Below are 18,266 nucleotides of genomic sequence, written 5' to 3'. Positions count from 1 at the left end.
ACCGGAGGACCCGGAGAAAATCCACGAGGCTGGATAGGCGACCCTACTCTTTGCCAGGTACACGCGCTAACCATTCGGCCATCCACCTGCTGTCACTTATTGTACAGAAACGTTACTGTGGTATCCAACTAGTGTAGGAATTAGAGTTTTCAAACACTGATGTTTGTCAGTTCCATAAATGTTGAAAATGGTCATAATATATCACTGGTCATGGTTGGTTTGTATAAATTAATAACACTATTGCTATTTTAACAGTTTACGTACTGGACCCGCTTTCATTTGTGGATGTTAACGGGGAACGCAATGGAATGACTTACATTTACAATCCTGTTCACAAGCATGTTCCTAAAGCAACGACCGCGAGTTTTACAAGATGTACGTAGTTAAGGCGAGATCTAGCCTTCTATTGAAGATGGTTGACAACTCATGATCATATATGAATAGACTTTATATTCTGTTAAAAGTTTAAGAAATGGTGACTGGCAGCCACGGTGCCTCGGTGAGTAAGGTCTTGTTGGATCGTTAACCCTGACGTCCCGTGTTCGATCTCTGCATTGACCGAGAAAGTTCTTCGAGATTTTTCGCCGTGGATCACCCCTGTCTATGGAGCAGGATAGACGGCCTGGCAAGGAACAACGTATAGTACTTCTAATGGGACGAAAAACCGAGGTCCTGTATACTACTTTGCATGCACGTAAAAAACAGTTGGAATTTGATATAGGGGTAGGCCGTGGAGCGGCTGTCCGGATAAAATGTCCCTCATAGCACACGGTATGGCGTATGCCCGTGTTCATTAGCCCAGTCGGGGTAGAAAAGTAGGGTGTTAAACCCCATTTCATTCTTTTTCCTTACGTGGATGGGTTGTATCAAAGCATAGATATTTTAGTTTTATGAACTATTGCACTTATTTACATTGATGCTGACAATAGGTTAATAAACCTATTGACTTGAAATGTATGTATTATTTTCAAGACGATAAAATGGATTAAGGAACGCACCCTTTAAGAGATTTTTAAAAACCGGTTAACAAGATAGAATCATTGAGGCATGTTATAACCAATAAAATCGCTGGTTAGTCATACCTGTTTTATTAGTATTGGTTGACCTGTCACCTCTCGTGACCTCTGACTCCAGTGGTCAATGTACGGGGACGTCGTACTGTGGACGTTATAAGGTATAATTACCTGGTCCAGACAATCACCTGGAGTAGTGTCTGTCTGGGTCAAGACGGTCATTCCAATTGTCATTTTTTCCTGACATAGAATCTTGAATTACATTCAATGTTTGAGTATGTTTATCGTCTTGAAGTTTGGGGTAAAATTCTTTGATGTTTTAAATTGTGACCGTAAATTATTGAAATGTAGTCTGTCACCTCTGTATAAATTAAGCCGTGACGCCCTCTAATTGAAAGGAAAAAAAAATACGCATTTGGGAATATTCGAGGTTATGTTTGATAAAGTGTTAAGAAAGATTTACTATACTAATAAACATCGTCACTTGTTATTGTTTAAGGCTTTACGTCCGCTTCTACCTTGGGTGATATTGGAGACAAGTGTTTCTTAAAACACTTGCGAGAAGCCATATAATAGGCTTGGGCTAGCATGGGTAGAAGACGCCATATCGATTATTAGGCCTGTTCAATTCCATTTCCTTAATTAACGACACATTGCCTTTTGCACGGTGGCGTCTAAGGTAAATTTCATACAAAGGAATCGCTCCGGGTACTAAAATAGGTTTATACATTAAGATGACGAGCGTGCCCAGTCTGACCACGTAGCCATTAATGCTTTGATCTTGCCAAGGCCATGCTGGTGACATCATCACTTTTGCGTCATCGTCTTTATGCTCTTAGGTTTTTATCTCCCAAGCCCTGGCAATGAGTTTATAAATAGGTCAATGGACGATGTTTTGACGTCATTGGAAATGCTGTGGTTTCAGAATTATCAACACGACACAATAACACAATATTTCAGACTTTAAGTGAAATAACTCTGATAGAATATGAAATATGGAATTTAAAACGAAAGAAAACCAAAATCGAACTGACAAAAAAATCGATATTGAAAAGCGGGTAGGGCAATTAGGTTAATAAAACGTGCGCATAAGGTATATCATTGAGTCAAGTGCGCAAGCGAATTATTGACATACAACTGAACTATATGTTAGCCCCTAAATGGCCTAGTTTGTATGGGGTGGACGATAAAACCCCCTCTCCCACCCTCTCTCTACATAGCGCTGAGTTGATGTCACAGGTCCCTGTACAAATCAACGAAGTCTTGAAAACAAGACCCTCTTTCAGCTCGAGTCACTCACTTCTCCGCACTAATGTAATCTGCCTAATCTCAAGGCCACCTTTTATAAAATGCAGAGAGAGACGTGTACATAGGAGCAGGTTTATTAAAATTGAATAAAGGCTGTGCATTGTTAAGTATCGGGCTATTGAAATGATCAGGGGCAATCACTCTAATATATCAATAAGGATTATTATTTTCCACCTTGACGTTCTGTTATTATTGTTAAGCGTTTGGTTATTCATGATAAAAGTTGTATCACCCATCGCCGATAATCAGCATTATAGCTAAATGTTCGAATCATCGTCGTCAACCTAGTATTATCACCAGTCGTGATCTTTATCAACAAATTTAAAATTTAGAAAGTTGAAAAAGACTGTTCTTAGTTTGTGAGGATGGTGGCATACTGTTCGGTTCACCACAGAAATAATACCGACTAAGATGACGTTTATGGCCGAAAAATGCTACTACGGGGAGCTAAGTAAAATCATAAATTCAAAACATTATACCCTTTCAACAAGCAAAAACAATTCCCAGATTAATTTGACGTCTTTATAAATTCAAAAAATATGCCCTTTCAACAAGCAAAAACAATTCCCAGATTAATTTGACGTCTTTATAAATTCAAAAAATATGCCCTTTCAACAAATAAAATCATTTTCCATATTAATTTGAACGGGCATCATATATAAACTACTTCGGTATTTAAACCTAAGTAAATTACATAAACGTGTGTGTTTAACGTAATAATGACACGTATGTACATGTGTACACATAATTATGACGTATAATAGTTATATGGGGCAATGTATGATTTTGATGAATTAACAAGTGTTAGAAGTAAATAGAGTAGGCCATGGTTGGTCTTCTTATATTCATATTGCTGAGTTTATTATATAAGAATCCAATTATAGGTGGTTCGCCGTGACGAATAGTGGTCCACTCGGTTGCTGTCCCGTTCAACTCCTCCAAAGTAATTTGTTTCGAGATGTAATAATCAAGCAGTTACGTTTTTCCATAATTCGTAATTAATAATATTACTCAATCTAGTAATTACTTCCCCTTTCTCGATGACGATTTGTAGTGCATCTATACATGTAGCAATTCTCTCTTAGCAATTTGCATAGAAATTTGTGTTGACTTTTTGGCCTAGAATCGAGGAAGACTGTTTGAATTTCTATTTTCTGCCAGTAGCTGTCTAAAATGTAGAAACAGATGGTCCAGTCCCTTTAAAGATGCATTATATAAGATTAAGATAAAGAGCTGGGCGTTCTTGCTATAATAGATATTGAAGTATGAATATTATTTGTATTGAAAATGTCATTCAAATACTTTATTCTGGGCAAAGTTATCACCGTTTGAAGATAAAGCGTATATCATTCATTGTCGTTGCAACGGTACTTGACAACCGAGACATAGCCTCGATTGTCCATTTCATCTTTAAATTTTTAAATCTCGCAGATGTTTAAATCCATTTAAATCCTTGTCTAGAGGGTTGATTGTAGACTTGTTATGTTAATAAATGTCGTCAATTTTCCCCTTGTATATTGCCGAGTAGTTAATCTCTCGATTACTAACCCCTAATACCATATATCATTAGAATATTATCAATCAGTCTGAAGTTAGGCTACTCAGCCATTTCTGTATACCATTACAATATTGTGTCATTAGGTTATCACAGTCTCTGTAATAACTGGAATTCGTCTTTATTATCCCAGTCAGTGCAGAAAATAAACCAACTTGGTACGTGGTCCGATACACAGGGACAGCAGTGTATGGGAAATATATTGTAAACCACTCTGTTAAATTTGATTTGGGCAGCTAATTTGGGATTGACTGTGCTGTGTTCAATGTAATGTACGTTCTTGGTTTTTGTTGAACAGTTGAGTAAAATACCTTCTTCTAAATTTGAACTAGTTAGGATACTCCGTGTGTTTTTCTCACAAGGAGATCTACAACATAATCAAGTTATTTTGACTGCTTTTATGATTTTGGTACCATTATTCCTCAATATTTCGGGCGACAAAAGTTTATTCGAGATACCGTCTTCATTAGCCCAGGTTAGGAGAAGAAAAGTAGGACGTTAAACCCCATTTCATTTCATTTATTCGAGATAACTGAATTTGGAATATGATGTTACGTCATAATAAGTTACCCTCTATTTATTATTCTATGTTTGTCTTTTCAGGAATTGTGGAGATGAACTAAAGCAAAATGGGACAGAATTCGAGTGCACAGCTTAATCTGTCGACCAACACGGCAATTACAAGGTCCGAATCCGTGAAAACAAAAGGCCCACCAAAACGCCCAGCAGCCCCACCACAGCCCAAAATACCAAATTATGTCGTCGAGGGAAATAAAGTGCTTCCGGGAAACATACCCCTGGACGGCAGATCAAATTTGCGTCCAGTTTCGCAGGAGCTAAGCAAATTTATGCCAGAGATCGCCGATATCTACAAAGCGGAGGATTCTGATGAAGGATTTGCATTGGATTTTGACGGAGACAAAGAAAATCACCAGGATAATACACAGAAAACACCAATCAAGCAAAATTTGGATGGACCCATCGTGACCCCAGACAAAAAAATACAGATTTCGAAAGGTTTTGAAAACAATGTGAAATCACCCAATGGTGTTTCAACTCCACGAAATTCGAAATTTAGTAACGGCGATAACAATTATTGTAATGGCGACTCGGGGAATAATGACTCTGGAATATTTGAGCATGATATAACCATCAATGGCATGGAGATACCAAATGGAAAAGTGATAAACGGTGTGAGTCATACTCGAACAAATTCTCTCGATCGAAATGCGAAGATAAAGGGCCACCGCCGTCAGCAGTCCACAACTACGAGTCTGTTGAATAACGAGAGCACAATCTTTGAGGATCCAAGAGAACATTTGTATAATGAATGGAGAAAGGATCCTTATTCTAATTCCTTACCTAGTGGATCATCCCTTCCCGTCAAAAGTAATTTCGAAATGGACGAGTCGTTTAATTTAACTTACGCCCAACTAGCTGAGGCGCGACGAAAATCAACCCTCGAAGAACTGGAACGAAGAACGGGCAAGAAGATATCTGACCTTAGTGATGATCTTGCAGTACAGTCTAACGCTAAACCGTCACCGTTTGATCATTACAACTACATGCCATCTATGAAAACTAAATCGTTTTCTGTTGCAAGTAGTACCAGTACTGCTAGCTCGTCGGACACTGGTGTAAGCAAAAGGAAAAAGAAGCGTGCACCACAACCACCTAATCAAAACGGTATCATTGAACCTCCTGTTGATTACAATTTAGATTTTCAAACCAATTCCATGCCCCGAACCAAGCGACAACTTTCAACCGATTCATCATATTCAACTGCATCCAACGGATCCACTCCTTCGTCGACTCCGCGGAAGAAAGGCCCGGCGCCAACGCCTGGCGGGGTTTCTCCGCGAACAAATGGTGTCACTAAAATTACGGTGTCGCGTTCAAATTCTTTTAAATCACCACCAGTTATGCCCAAACCCGCACGCCAACTTTCAGAGCTTGAGCTTCGACTTCAGTCTGTTCGCGATCAAGTCGAGGAGAAGATAGAAAAAGGGCTTACAGAAGATGCAGACACACACAAGGACAAAGAGCAAAAGGAGAAAGAAGAACAGAGAGAGAAAGAAGAGCAAAAGGAGGCAGAAGAAAAAAAGGAAAAAGAACAAAAAGAGAAGGAACAAGATGTGAAAGAACAACAAAAAGAGAAAGAAGAACAAAGGGATGAAGTGGTTTCTATGTCAACTGACACCATATCAACAATGTCAGATAACATAAGCTTATATTCTGTTGAGTCAAGAACGAAATCCGATACTAACAGTGTACAAATGGAAGAGGTGAAACCAAAATTGGACGTCTCGATTGAAGCTGAAAAGGAAGTAGAAGAAACAATCGAAAAAGTTGTGTCGGAAGTCAAACGCCACTCCTCTAATACCGAGGAGTTGAAACAGACCGAGACAATTACAACCATGAAGACGCCCACCAAAGAGACCAATCAAAAGAAACTAAGCTCACTTTTACAGCATGATATAATATTAGCCGCCCAAGCCCGCGGCTCGCGAATCGTGAAACAGACAACGCCTGTTCCATCAAAACCAAAAGATGAACAGGCTGTATTTAAGGAGCAGTTGAGCAAAGCTCTGACTGATCGTGACGATCGCATGAAGCGGTCACAGAGTATCGACGAATTAATGTCAAAAACAAGATTCCAGGCACAAATAGGTCGCGTTGTTGTTAGTAAAAAGGAACCGGAGCCGAGCGAACACATGGAACCACCCACAAGAAGTGTGAGTGTTACCTCTCCAGTTAAAATCCCTCCTAAGGTAGCCCCAAAGAAAGTTAAAAGTTTAAGTAGTATAAATAACCTAGGCTCTAGCACACATACAGTAAATGGCGAACAAAACGGGTCAATTGTGAAATCGCAAAGCTCTGACTTTAGTAAGGATTGGACTCCTGAGGATGATCTTGGCTCTGACGAAGATATGACTGATCAGGTATTTTATTCTCATCAGCGGACAACATCTGAAGGATTCAAATCACAAATTATACCTGGAAAAGTACAAGATCTCAAAACGGGAAGTCTTCAAAGACCAGATAAAAAGAATCGCAAATATAAGCAAGCAGTGGCTGTGCCGGATGATGCCAATAAATATGGCAGCATCCGTAAACTTAAAAAGACTGTTCACAAGGGTGTCAAAAACGCCTTTGGATCTTTAAGTAGAGCTTCTGGTAAACTTTTAAGACGTCAACGAAATTCTGATTTAGGGGATTATCAAACAGACCAAACAAACTGGCGACTTTCATCTACAAACGTTAGTCAGTCGTACCCGACGGCGAATTCCAGACAGCATTCCGACAGTGAAGATTCAGATTCCGGTGGAATGGGCGTCGAGGATATAAGATTCGATTTACCTGATGATCCTCCTGCTAGTGAACAGGATGTTAAAAACTTGAAACGCGCTGGAGTTGCGTATGTTAGCGGACATGGTCAAATAGTAGTGCTACCGGATTTTACCTCGACTACCACAGGAGCTGACGAGGAGGAAAACGAAGGGCGAGCTCCTAAAATACATAGGAGAAAGAAAAAGAAATTGAGTTACGAATCAACAGTTAGACAGCAGGAACGGCAACAGTGGGAAGAACAGATTGCAGAACAAATCAAACAAAAGGAACTGGAAATGGAAAGAGAAAGAGTAAAACAGATGGAAATGGAACTTGAATACAGGCGACTTCGAGATCTGAGTAGTCAGGAAAAATTACAGAAGCTTCAATCTGAACAAATGCAGCAACAGATTCAAGCTCTCCAAAACCAACAAGGCATCGGCGTACCTCCAACACATCACAAGAGTCTTCATAATTTGATTCAGCCTTCCACCACTTACAATCCCATTTTAACTTCTAATATACCTCAACAACCAGCTCTGGGAATCAACTATAACCCCATCCATCAAACTATGACTTCCATGCCAAACAATTTTACCTCGAGCGAAATGAATCAAATGGGTGACTATATGAGGATGATGGGGGTATCCCCACCTTCAACTTCTCAGCAATGGGCATATTTGTTAAACTCTGTCACTCCTTCTAGTCCTATACGATCCCACCATACCCAGAGCATGTTCCTCGCTCCGGGACCCGATCTGTCCATGCTCTTTGGAGGAAAAACTATGGACGATTCCAAGATTCATCAGAAGCAGCCGATGATGAATCATATATCCAATGGACCCGTCCGAATGCACGGATCTGAGATGTCTTTAAATGGACAGATGTCCTTCGAGAAAAAGAGAATGATAGATATCATGTCTAATGGAAGGCCAGCCCAAATGGAGCTGGATCATGCGTCAATAGGAACATTGCTCACCGACTTCCATCATGGTCCACAGAATGTTATATCAAAATCCAAAAAGGAAAAGAGGTCGGAAAATTCAGGAGAACAAAGGGCTAATCCGGTGTATTATTCTAGTGACGAGGAGGTGGACGACCAACTGAGTCCTGCTAAAACAAACCAAGGAATTGTTAGAGTACAAGTAGAAGATAATCGGGAGATACCGGTGCCTAGCATGGTGACGCCAACTAGCGGTCAGATTGTATACGATGATGCTGGTTTTAAAACTGTCATCTTTAACCCGGCTTATCCGTCTTTGAGGTAAGTGATAATGAAATTCAGTATAATGAAAGTCTTTACACGTGATTATAGCAATACGCTATGCGGTAGTTATTTCAATTTTAATTTTAAACAATATGAGTAACCTGAAAGTCTGACGCCTACACAGTCCGATTTCGCTGTATTTTTAAAAGTTCACCCAAAGCATTTAATGCGCCATACCTTACCATGTACTTAATGACATTTTAATATAAGTAAACATGAGGGTAATGAAAGTACAAATAAAAAAACTAATCCCGCTGGTCCGTAATACTGGGGTGATCGTTGGTCGCGATTTTGCTCAAAGTCAGACGCCTACACAGTGAAATCATGCTATTAGGACCAGTAAGTGGTCCGTAAGACTGGGCTGATCATTGGTCGCGATTTCACTGTATGTTTAAAAGTTCACCCAAAGCATTTAATGCGCCATACTTTATCATGTACTTAATGACATTTTAATTACGTAAACACGAGGGTAATGAAAGTACAAATAAAAAAACTAATGATTTCGAGCTTTTTTTGTATTTTTTTATGGGGAATAAAAGGATAAATTGTGCGAAATATGTGACGTGTTTATGTCTGTCAAACATAATTATATAAAATAACTAATTATTAATGAATGTATCTCTCAAACATATAATTAGCATAAATTACAGTCTGATGTGACACAGTATATCAATAGACATATATTAAAAGGTGTCTCGACTGTCTTTTCTCAAGTTTATATCTAACACTATTTCATCATCCACTGTCAATTCATCCTAATAGAAAAAATTGCGGCAATTTAAAGGGAAACCATACCCAAATAATAGTCATATACAACCATGTACTCTTAACATGCTAGTCAAAAATATTCTTAATGGTGATCAGCTCTTCTGCGATCTTCATTGATAGGTAAAAAAATGAATTTCCATTTTGCTGTGAATGTAAAAACACAATTATAAAGGAACTGATCAAAAATTAGATCTCGCTAAATCATCTCTGAAGATATCAGAATTATGCTACTCCAAACAAGTTTTCTTCCTTACGCCTTTCGATTATCTTTGGATTTAAGGGCAAGTATCTTCTACTACTAGCTTGGGGTTAATGCCCGTTTCCAACTATGTAGATATCGCCTTGTGGTCCTTTGAATAACGCCAGGTTTTATCGAATGAGTCTGATCATAAATCATACCCGAATACACTCTACTTGCTTTGTGAATAACGGTATTTTATAATACGTATGTTACTATTTGATATATAATGACTACTTCACGTGCCTTTCATCACCCTTACGCTCGTATTTAAATGATCATTTACTAACACCTTTTCAGACCATGGGGGGTTTCTTACGATAGGTGTCATGAAATAATGCTTACAACACCATTATTAGAGGTTTATCAATGAATAAGAAGTATATGAATGTTTTATACCTATATTTTATTGACCTATACTGTATAGTAATAAGTTAATAAGTACATCAGTACGGGGGTTACTTAAAGGAGCAGTTCCAAAGTTGAAAATGTGAATCTTTCATAACAGGTTACCCCTTGTCAGTAGTGCACGGCGGAGGGCCTGGCAAGGAACGGCGTCTGGTCGTTCGGGTGGGACGATAACCAAGGTCGCGTGTACACGTTGACGTGTACGTAAAAGAACCCTTGTCAGTTGGAAGTCGAATTAAGAACAGACCGTGGTGCCGCTGTCCTGGCAAAATATCCCGCATGGTACACTGTATGTACATGTAAAAGAACCCTTGGTAAATGAAATGTCCTACATACATGGCGTATGTCGGGTTAGTGTAGAAAGGTAGGACGTTAAACTCCATTTCAATTCTATTTTAGGTCTGCGTAGTGGGTACATTTTGTATTTTCAGTATAAAAAAAAACCTCAACGTATTATGTTACTCGTGTAACGTTCAACATCAGTCATTTTAATCTTTACAACCTGTTCAAATAATAACCTTGTTAGTTATAGAGGTTTCACAAAAAAATATCAATCCATGATCAACAAATGAAAACACCTTGGGTTATTTGCTGCTGGATGCTGGTAGCCATGAACTATAAGACGGCTTATAGAAAGTGTATACAAAGAAAACTAAGAGTAAACATAAAATATCGTGTAAGTTTAGGTATGTTTGTATAGGTCACGTCCATCATCCGTGAAAGAAAAATATAGAATATATCTATATACAAATAATAAACTTGGCAGTCGGCCAGGGATACTATAAAAGGCCTTTTGTAGTTTGTAGTTTTACTAGGGAAGATTATCATGGCGTTTAAATAGTATTTAAAGGGACAAGAGTTATTGGTGGTGCGCCTGCATAATGTTTTTGAATTTTTGATTTAAATTTTCAGGATGGAATTAAATTGATATTTTATTTAGTTTTTTAGTATTTGTCAAATCGAAACGGAAATTTTAAGATGGCGCCAAATCGATAATTTGCTTTGACATCAATCGAAGATAGTTTCTTTGGACATTCTTTTAATTATTTAACGAAAATAGGCGGAAATTATCGCTTCATAGATGACGATTATTAAATTTTATTTATAATGAAACTGATGGAATACAACCTTTTCTAGAACACCTGATACCACTTCAAAATTGAGTGAGTTCACATAGCTAACAAAGTATAACATTGCATAGCGATATTCACACTTACCAATTCTAAAAAAAAATTATTTGTTATTTTCGCGTTAACATTAAAATAAAAAAAGATGGAGCCAGTGCCGCCTCGGCGAGTTTGACATTAGGTCACTTACCAGAAGGTTCCGGATTCGATCACGGTGGTAGGTCGAGCAAGATACTCGGGATTTTTCAGACTGGCTTCTCCTTGCCGGTGGTGCAGGATGTGGGTGGAGCTTGGCAAAGAAAGTGTCTAGTCTTTTGTATGAGCAGGAAAACAACGAGGTCAACCCGTGCATGCCTTGTTGTGCATCTTAGAGATTTATTGATTAATGGAAATGGAGGAATAGTTAACGCGGAACCGCTGCAGTCCGGGCAACATTCCCCTCATAGAACACTGCATGGCTTATGTCAGTCTTCATTAGCCCTGTCGATGCAGGAAAACGAACGTTAAACCCCATTCATTTCATTTTCCAAAGTTATGATAACTGTTAAACTAGTATTTTTTTTTAGTTTTGTGATTTTTAAATTAAAATTTGAAAAAAAAGATATATCGAAAGCAAGATCTTTGTCGGACAGTCTAACCCCTTTAGTCGTCACTGGTGGTATTCTTGTAACATTTTAATTTATTTTTCAAGTCGACTCCAAATATCAGTGAAGCGTTATATTAATACAACAAGTGGCTTTACGATCGCTGTTCCCCTTTACCTATCAATGCATTTCAATAGACACTACACTCATCGTATCAATTATATGACGAACTTGTATTTTATTTTTTATGATGTTTGTTTAAAATGGTCATGCTTACTTGATAAATATTGACTTTAGACCATGGGGCCATAGAAAAAATATATATATATACTTATTCAACGATCTTTGATATACTAATATACAACTAGCATCTATTATGGTCATTGACTATATAAAGAAATCCCCAAGAGAAAGTCTTAACAACCTGTTATTACATTTATCAAAGACATAGAGGATAGTCTATACCTTAAAGTAAATATATAATAATCGCCTTCACCCTTTAAAGTTCAGTATTCAAAGGCTTTTACTGGTAGCCCAAGAATTTATTCCCATGAAAAAAGGCACATAATCTAGGTTATTTTTCTGACTATATCACCTGATTGTCCAACTATCAATTAAAGTTGCATTATGTAGGAATTAGATAAAGGGCTAGTCGTTCTTGCTATAATAATTTCTGTCAAATTACGCTACTTTATTCTATGTAAGTGGGATTGAGGTGGTCTAGTGGTTTAACGCGTGTGCGTGAATTCACAAGATCTGTCATTGAGTGTGGGGTTCTCTTGGATCCTCCGGTTTCCTCCCACTGCTAAAGGTCATCTCTCTCTCTCTCTCTCTCTCTCTCTATCTCTCTCTTTGCGAAGTTATAAGTTTTGACCAAATATTATCGCATCAACGTACTTGACAACCAAGGTGAAGTTAGTATTATCTATTTTATCGTTGAACTCGTAAATGACCACAGTGGGTGTTCTAATCTACTTCAAATCGGATACCCTAGAGATCAGACAACGGGTCTTTCTTTTTAATAAATGTATGAATATTTAAATAATAAAAATTTATGTAACATTTGCTTGAGAAGAACATACGGGGTTCCAAGATCCTTCCTTACATGCAATTAACCTGTTTTATTCATAGATATATATCGTTATTTAAAGCCCCTGTCTCACCACGTTCCGGAAAAGGTCATCGAAAAACATATCATGTTTCTTACTACCCGGAAATCATATTGCATGGTGGCATAGAAATCTCCTGTTTCAAGCTTCATCCCTAGTGAGAACTAATTTGCTGTGACATGGACTGAACCGAAATTTATTTCAATTTAAAGGTGAAGAAAAAAGAGAGGCCCCTTCTTGTTTTAAAAATATGGTCTGACCTAGTCCTATTATGAGCCCCTCCAATGTTTAAGACATATTCTTTAATGTTCCATATCCTTGATCCAATTGAAACGCCATCAATGAGCATTTTAATAACAACCCCATTGAAGATCAAAGAAATATGTATTTACATTTTGTCTATATGGAAGGTTTTATAAGTGGTTAACTGAACTATAAAGAAACAAACATGTATTGTATAATAATAAATACCACTCGTTACATTGGGTACATTTTTATTTAAAGGCGTGTATGGGTTAAATTGCTAAAGGTGTATCAATGCATATTTATATTCGTTTATGTTATAACCATTATATACACCTACAGAATAATCCATTAATTTCAATATATTTATGTTAAAGGAGCTAACCCTCTAACTCAATATTTTCCATAATATTCGAAATTACAAACAGGAATTAGAATTCGATATTGGTCCATTTCAATCAATATTGATGTTGTTATTTTGTAGTGAAAAAATGGGATCCAAATAGCCGATATTTAAGACACAATGAACATATTATGATCAGTACACGAGTCGTGTATTATATGGATTCGAATGCCATTACTTTCTAAATACAAAATTGTTAGCAAAATGAGTACACAATTGGGCGCGTGATAGATCCCTTGACAGTTGAAAATTAGCGAAGTAGTGGGTTGACGAGATAATAAATAAACCCATGCCCATTCCATACATCCCTTTACAGGTTTGACGTTCACGCTGTTGCTATGCTACAGACCAGGAGGTTAAACCACATTTCATTTTTATACAATTATTTTTTAATTATGGAAATCACTTTTCTTTATATTTCAGCCCAAGAGAGCTGGATGATAGTTCTAGTGGAGCTGATAGGTGAATATCCAGACGTTCACACAAGATAATGTTTCTAATTGTGTAACTACCAAATACAATTAAACAATCCGTCTGATGACGTGGCAGGCATGTATGCATAAATTTCATATGACGTATGTGACCTATTCAGAAAGTGAGAAACATTAGTGTCGTACCGATCGTGGATTTACAATACTTGTCAGTAGAATTCAGAAACGGTATATTGGTCTGTGCCGATTTGATGCAACTGGTTGTGTGAACATGGAAGTTTTTAGAGATGTGGACACTGTGAAATATCGCGATATTTCGGTGAATTGATTCTGATATAAATGGAAGTGAATCGATGTGTCGATAATCGATTAATGAACAGTGATCTTAAAGTGATTACCAATATGTGAAAACATTTGAATATATAATCAATTGGTTGACCTGTGACACAATATTAAATCAGAATGGAAGAACCTTGTACGACCAGTGTTTTCGTGAAGTTGATAGATCTGCGATTAACGATTAAGAACACAAACGTGTGCGTTGAAATTTTCTTGTGAATATTCATAAAAATTGATATTATTTCGTTTAATTGTTCATATTTTCAGTTACTTATGATGTTAATGTATTTTGTGGCGTTGTTTTAGACGTTTTTTTTTGTTGTGATCTTGTTTTTGACTCCCTAAAATGGCGTATATTTATACCAATAATTGCTTCATGCATATTTGATTTAGAGGAATATATATGTATATATTTTAAAATGACATGTTGTAGCTAATATATAATATGTGCATTTATCCCTTTACCTTCCAGATTCTAGTTTTTCGAACTTTCGCTGATTATTTTCTTGTCTAATTTAACCATTAATTATTGAATAATGTATTGGGTTGAGACTTGTATTCACATTATTTTCATTGAATCTTTCCTAAGAGAAATTTCAAGACTTGTTAAAAATTTTAACCCTCTAAACAATCCGTAGGGTGGAGACTTGTATTTAGATACGTTAATTTCTTTGAATCATTGCTTAGAACAATTTCTCAAGTTGTTAACAATTAATACCCTAGAGAAGCAGGTGTCGATGTCATCAGACATATATTTCTATAATCTTTAAGTGGCATTATATTAAATAAATAACATTTTATGAGCTCTACAGACATTTGTCTTTATAATTAATATTTCGTTTTTTTTTCGGAACTAGGATCTATGATTAAACGATCCAATTTGTCCTGAAGGTACCTTATTAATACAAGGCATTGACCTAATAAACACCTACACCAAGTTTGAACATTGTAGCTCAATTAGAAAGAGAGCTATTGTGTCACCAAAAGTGTGACGGACAGACAGACAGACGGACAGACGGACGAACGCATTTTAATAGTCCCCTGCTTTCTTCGAAAGGCGGGGGACAATAAACAATATCATGCCGACATCTGAACATTCTTAAATGAACAAAGCCTCTTTGATTATCTTAAAAAAATGGTATTGAGTTGGGTTGATATGTTGTGCTAGTTCAATGAGTGATGTGGTACACTCAATACTATTAAATGTGTTTTCAAATTATTACGAGAAAATCGATTTGAAATTTGATTAAAATACAGATCCATATTTTATATTTTCGATGGCCTACACTACCTGAAGATTTGACCGGTTGTAGTGGAAGGTCGCTTCAGGTGTCATATGAGCGGCTTTTGACCTTATGATGTCAGACATTGATTAATCAATTAGCCTTGATGTTTCTAGTGGTATAGCTACAGTTCCGTAACAAACCGTTTCTTCGGCTAATCCCTCGCGTCATCCAGAACGCCGGTTATATAACAACTCTTCCAGATCCTAGTGTAGTAAAGACAATTAAAACGAAATTTTGAACTATAAACAAACGAAACGAAATAGGATATGTGTTTTAATCAGATTGGTCGATTTGCTACTAGTACTAATTGTACTTTCATTTAATGCTTACTGTGTCGACAGTCGAACACAGCATCGGTTATATCTTAAGACTACTATGTTCATATATAGACGTACAATTTTAAACCGTAAAACTGAAATCCATGCTGGTGTTTTCCACCCCTCCTCCCCCCCTCCTCTCCGCTGCTTCTTGTTTTGACCCATGTCAAAGAGGTCTGGTCGGTTTAAGGTTCGCGTATAAAGACCCCTATAAACAATTTCTATTAATAGCTAATGATCTACATAAAAAGAGGAATTTAAGCAATAGTTCGTCAATGATATCCAATCAGATTTTTGCGTTTAAACATATTTCATTTAATAACCTTTCATTTGATTAGCTTTCTATTGTACCCACCATATTACTGTCATTGTATTATATTGTAAATAGATTATTTTTGAAAATCAAAATCTACTAAAAAATATTTATTTTAGTTTAAATCAAAATGGTTGTGTCAAATTATATTTACATATTTATTTAGGTCTGTAATTATTGCTTCGTTTCGTTAAATCTAGACATCTTATTGGCCATTTCTCATCCAATTAGTCAGGTACATGTAGTTAGTGTTAAACAAAGTTAGCCATTGAAAAGTTGGTTAACTATTGTTGCATTTAAATCAACTCGGCACTTCTTTAGATTTGTTTTGGGAAACAACGTATCTTGTGCACAGCAACAACAGGATACGCCAATATTGGAAAGTGGAAAACTTGCATTTTAAATCCGGAAAGAAATGGCTTTGGTGATAGCTGGCCTTTATTACTATGTCAAAACTGTATGCACATGTATGTTTGTTAATGCGCTTTTCAAATGAAGACATTTGTGCAATTATTTGTGTAAATATAGACTATATATTGATATTGATAAAAACAAAACGAAAGTAGAGTCTGTTAAAATAATATAGATTTATATATAAATTATTTTTATAGAAAATAAGCTAGATGTATTATTATATAGATTATTACTATACTCATTGATTTGTTTATAATATCATGTTCAATAAAATATTTACATTTAAAGATCTTTCATATATACATGTTCCTGAAGCAAAGACTACGAGTTTTACAACATCTGGAAGTTGCTTGTTTACTTTACAATTCCGAACTTATAGCTATGTTATCTACAGACACGTGAGCATTAGCATCCAATCAGAGGTTTTGACATCGCGGAACTCCACGGAAACCGTGACATTGAATGAACCTTGAACTTTGCAACTCGATTATCATAGGTAGACATTTTAGCTTGAAAGCGCGGGACTTGGTATTCACGACGATCGAGGAATCTGTTAGGCTGACAAGCTGGGCTTGTACGAGTACCCAATCGAAATTAGTGTCGAAATATGCAGGGTATTACGCAAAACAGCTTCAGTAATTTTTGTTATAGCCAAAGGGCTTATGTCGTCAGTTTGTTTGTCGGAATAGTTTTGTGACCGCTGATTTTACATGAGGAAAAGCGTCCAATAGTGGGGATTGTTAGTAGTAAGGCGGTCGGAAAACTCTAAATTCATGACGCAAAGCGCGACATTGTGTCCATTCACTTAGCCCCTAGTCCGTCTTTCGCCCCGTTTAACTAGGCTACTTTACAGTTCTGTCTTACATTTTGAGATAAGTTGATGCCAGGTTATATATGCGAAGGAGATTCATTATTTAATGTGTAACAAGAGCCCTGGTGGGATAAATCACCTCAACTGGTTTTAAATAGGCATTTTGTAACTTAGATAGCCGAATCGGTGTTACAAACTTTGCTGATCAGTGCGAAGACTCGTATGTAATCTGTTATTTGATTGGTTCGTAGAATCGACCTACGATCACGAGCAGATAATTTGAATTCGTGAAAACCCCATGGAAGCAGACCACCATTAAATTTCAACATCTCGGTACCCACAAATTGTAGTTCGTCTATTTATAGCAATTCTCCCTCTGTCTCTTTTCTCCCCTTTTGCATGCCCATTTTTGTTGATCTTTTGGTCTAGAATGGACGAAGAGGGTTTGTATTAACATTTTCTGCCAGGTTTTGGTAAATATTCATGATTTTGAGGCGGAAGGATAACGGGGTTATGAGGTTAGCTACGGTGATATGTACGGCAATTAATTACATGTTTTTAGTACGCTTCTTCAAGTTTATGGGGATACCGAGGATGGGGCGCAACACGCATCTCGTATAAAAATGGGGTAGATTGGAGATGAGAACATATGTCTGTCAGAACATAGGCAGATTTCAACCTCACGATCAGGGCAGTTGTCAAACTACAGAGTCTCGTTTAATTAACTTTCAATCAAAACTTAAAAGTATTTTGCAATCTGAATATATGTCAAAAAGATAAACTTATTGCAGTTTAAATCATCCTGCCCAGATAAAATATTGCATTTTTGGTGGACGATTTTCCTACAAACAAAAATATAACAGACATATGAAGGGAGATAACCTCACAATTAATTCAGACTGTCAATAAAGAATGGCGCAGGTCCAAGTCCAGTGTACATGTATATGAATCTTTGGCAGTTGGAATTCGACGAGGAGTAGGCGCAAACGCCACTACCCGGGC

At 37.0% G+C, this 18,266-nt stretch overlaps 1 protein-coding gene across 2 annotated transcripts in view; it reads left to right on the top strand.

The window, feature by feature from the left end:
* The window catches only part of LOC126823770 (rac guanine nucleotide exchange factor JJ), a 72,168-nt gene extending 55,459 nt beyond the window's left edge, over positions 1-16,709 (top strand). For both annotated transcript variants that reach the window (XM_050552740.2, XM_050552739.2), the window contains exons 3-4: positions 4,480-8,470; positions 13,777-16,709. In XM_050552740.2, coding sequence (XP_050408697.1) covers positions 4,506-8,470; positions 13,777-13,819 — 4,008 coding nt within the window. In that variant the 5' untranslated portion in view covers positions 4,480-4,505 and the 3' untranslated portion in view covers positions 13,820-16,709. The remainder of the gene's footprint in view (positions 1-4,479; positions 8,471-13,776) is intronic.
* Positions 16,710-18,266: the final 1,557 nt, after the last annotated feature.

Source organism: Patella vulgata, chromosome 6 (assembly GCF_932274485.2).
Source record: "Patella vulgata chromosome 6, xgPatVulg1.2, whole genome shotgun sequence".
Classification (NCBI taxonomy): Eukaryota; Metazoa; Mollusca; class Gastropoda; family Patellidae; genus Patella; species Patella vulgata.
This window is presented reverse-complemented; position numbering and strand designations above follow the sequence as displayed.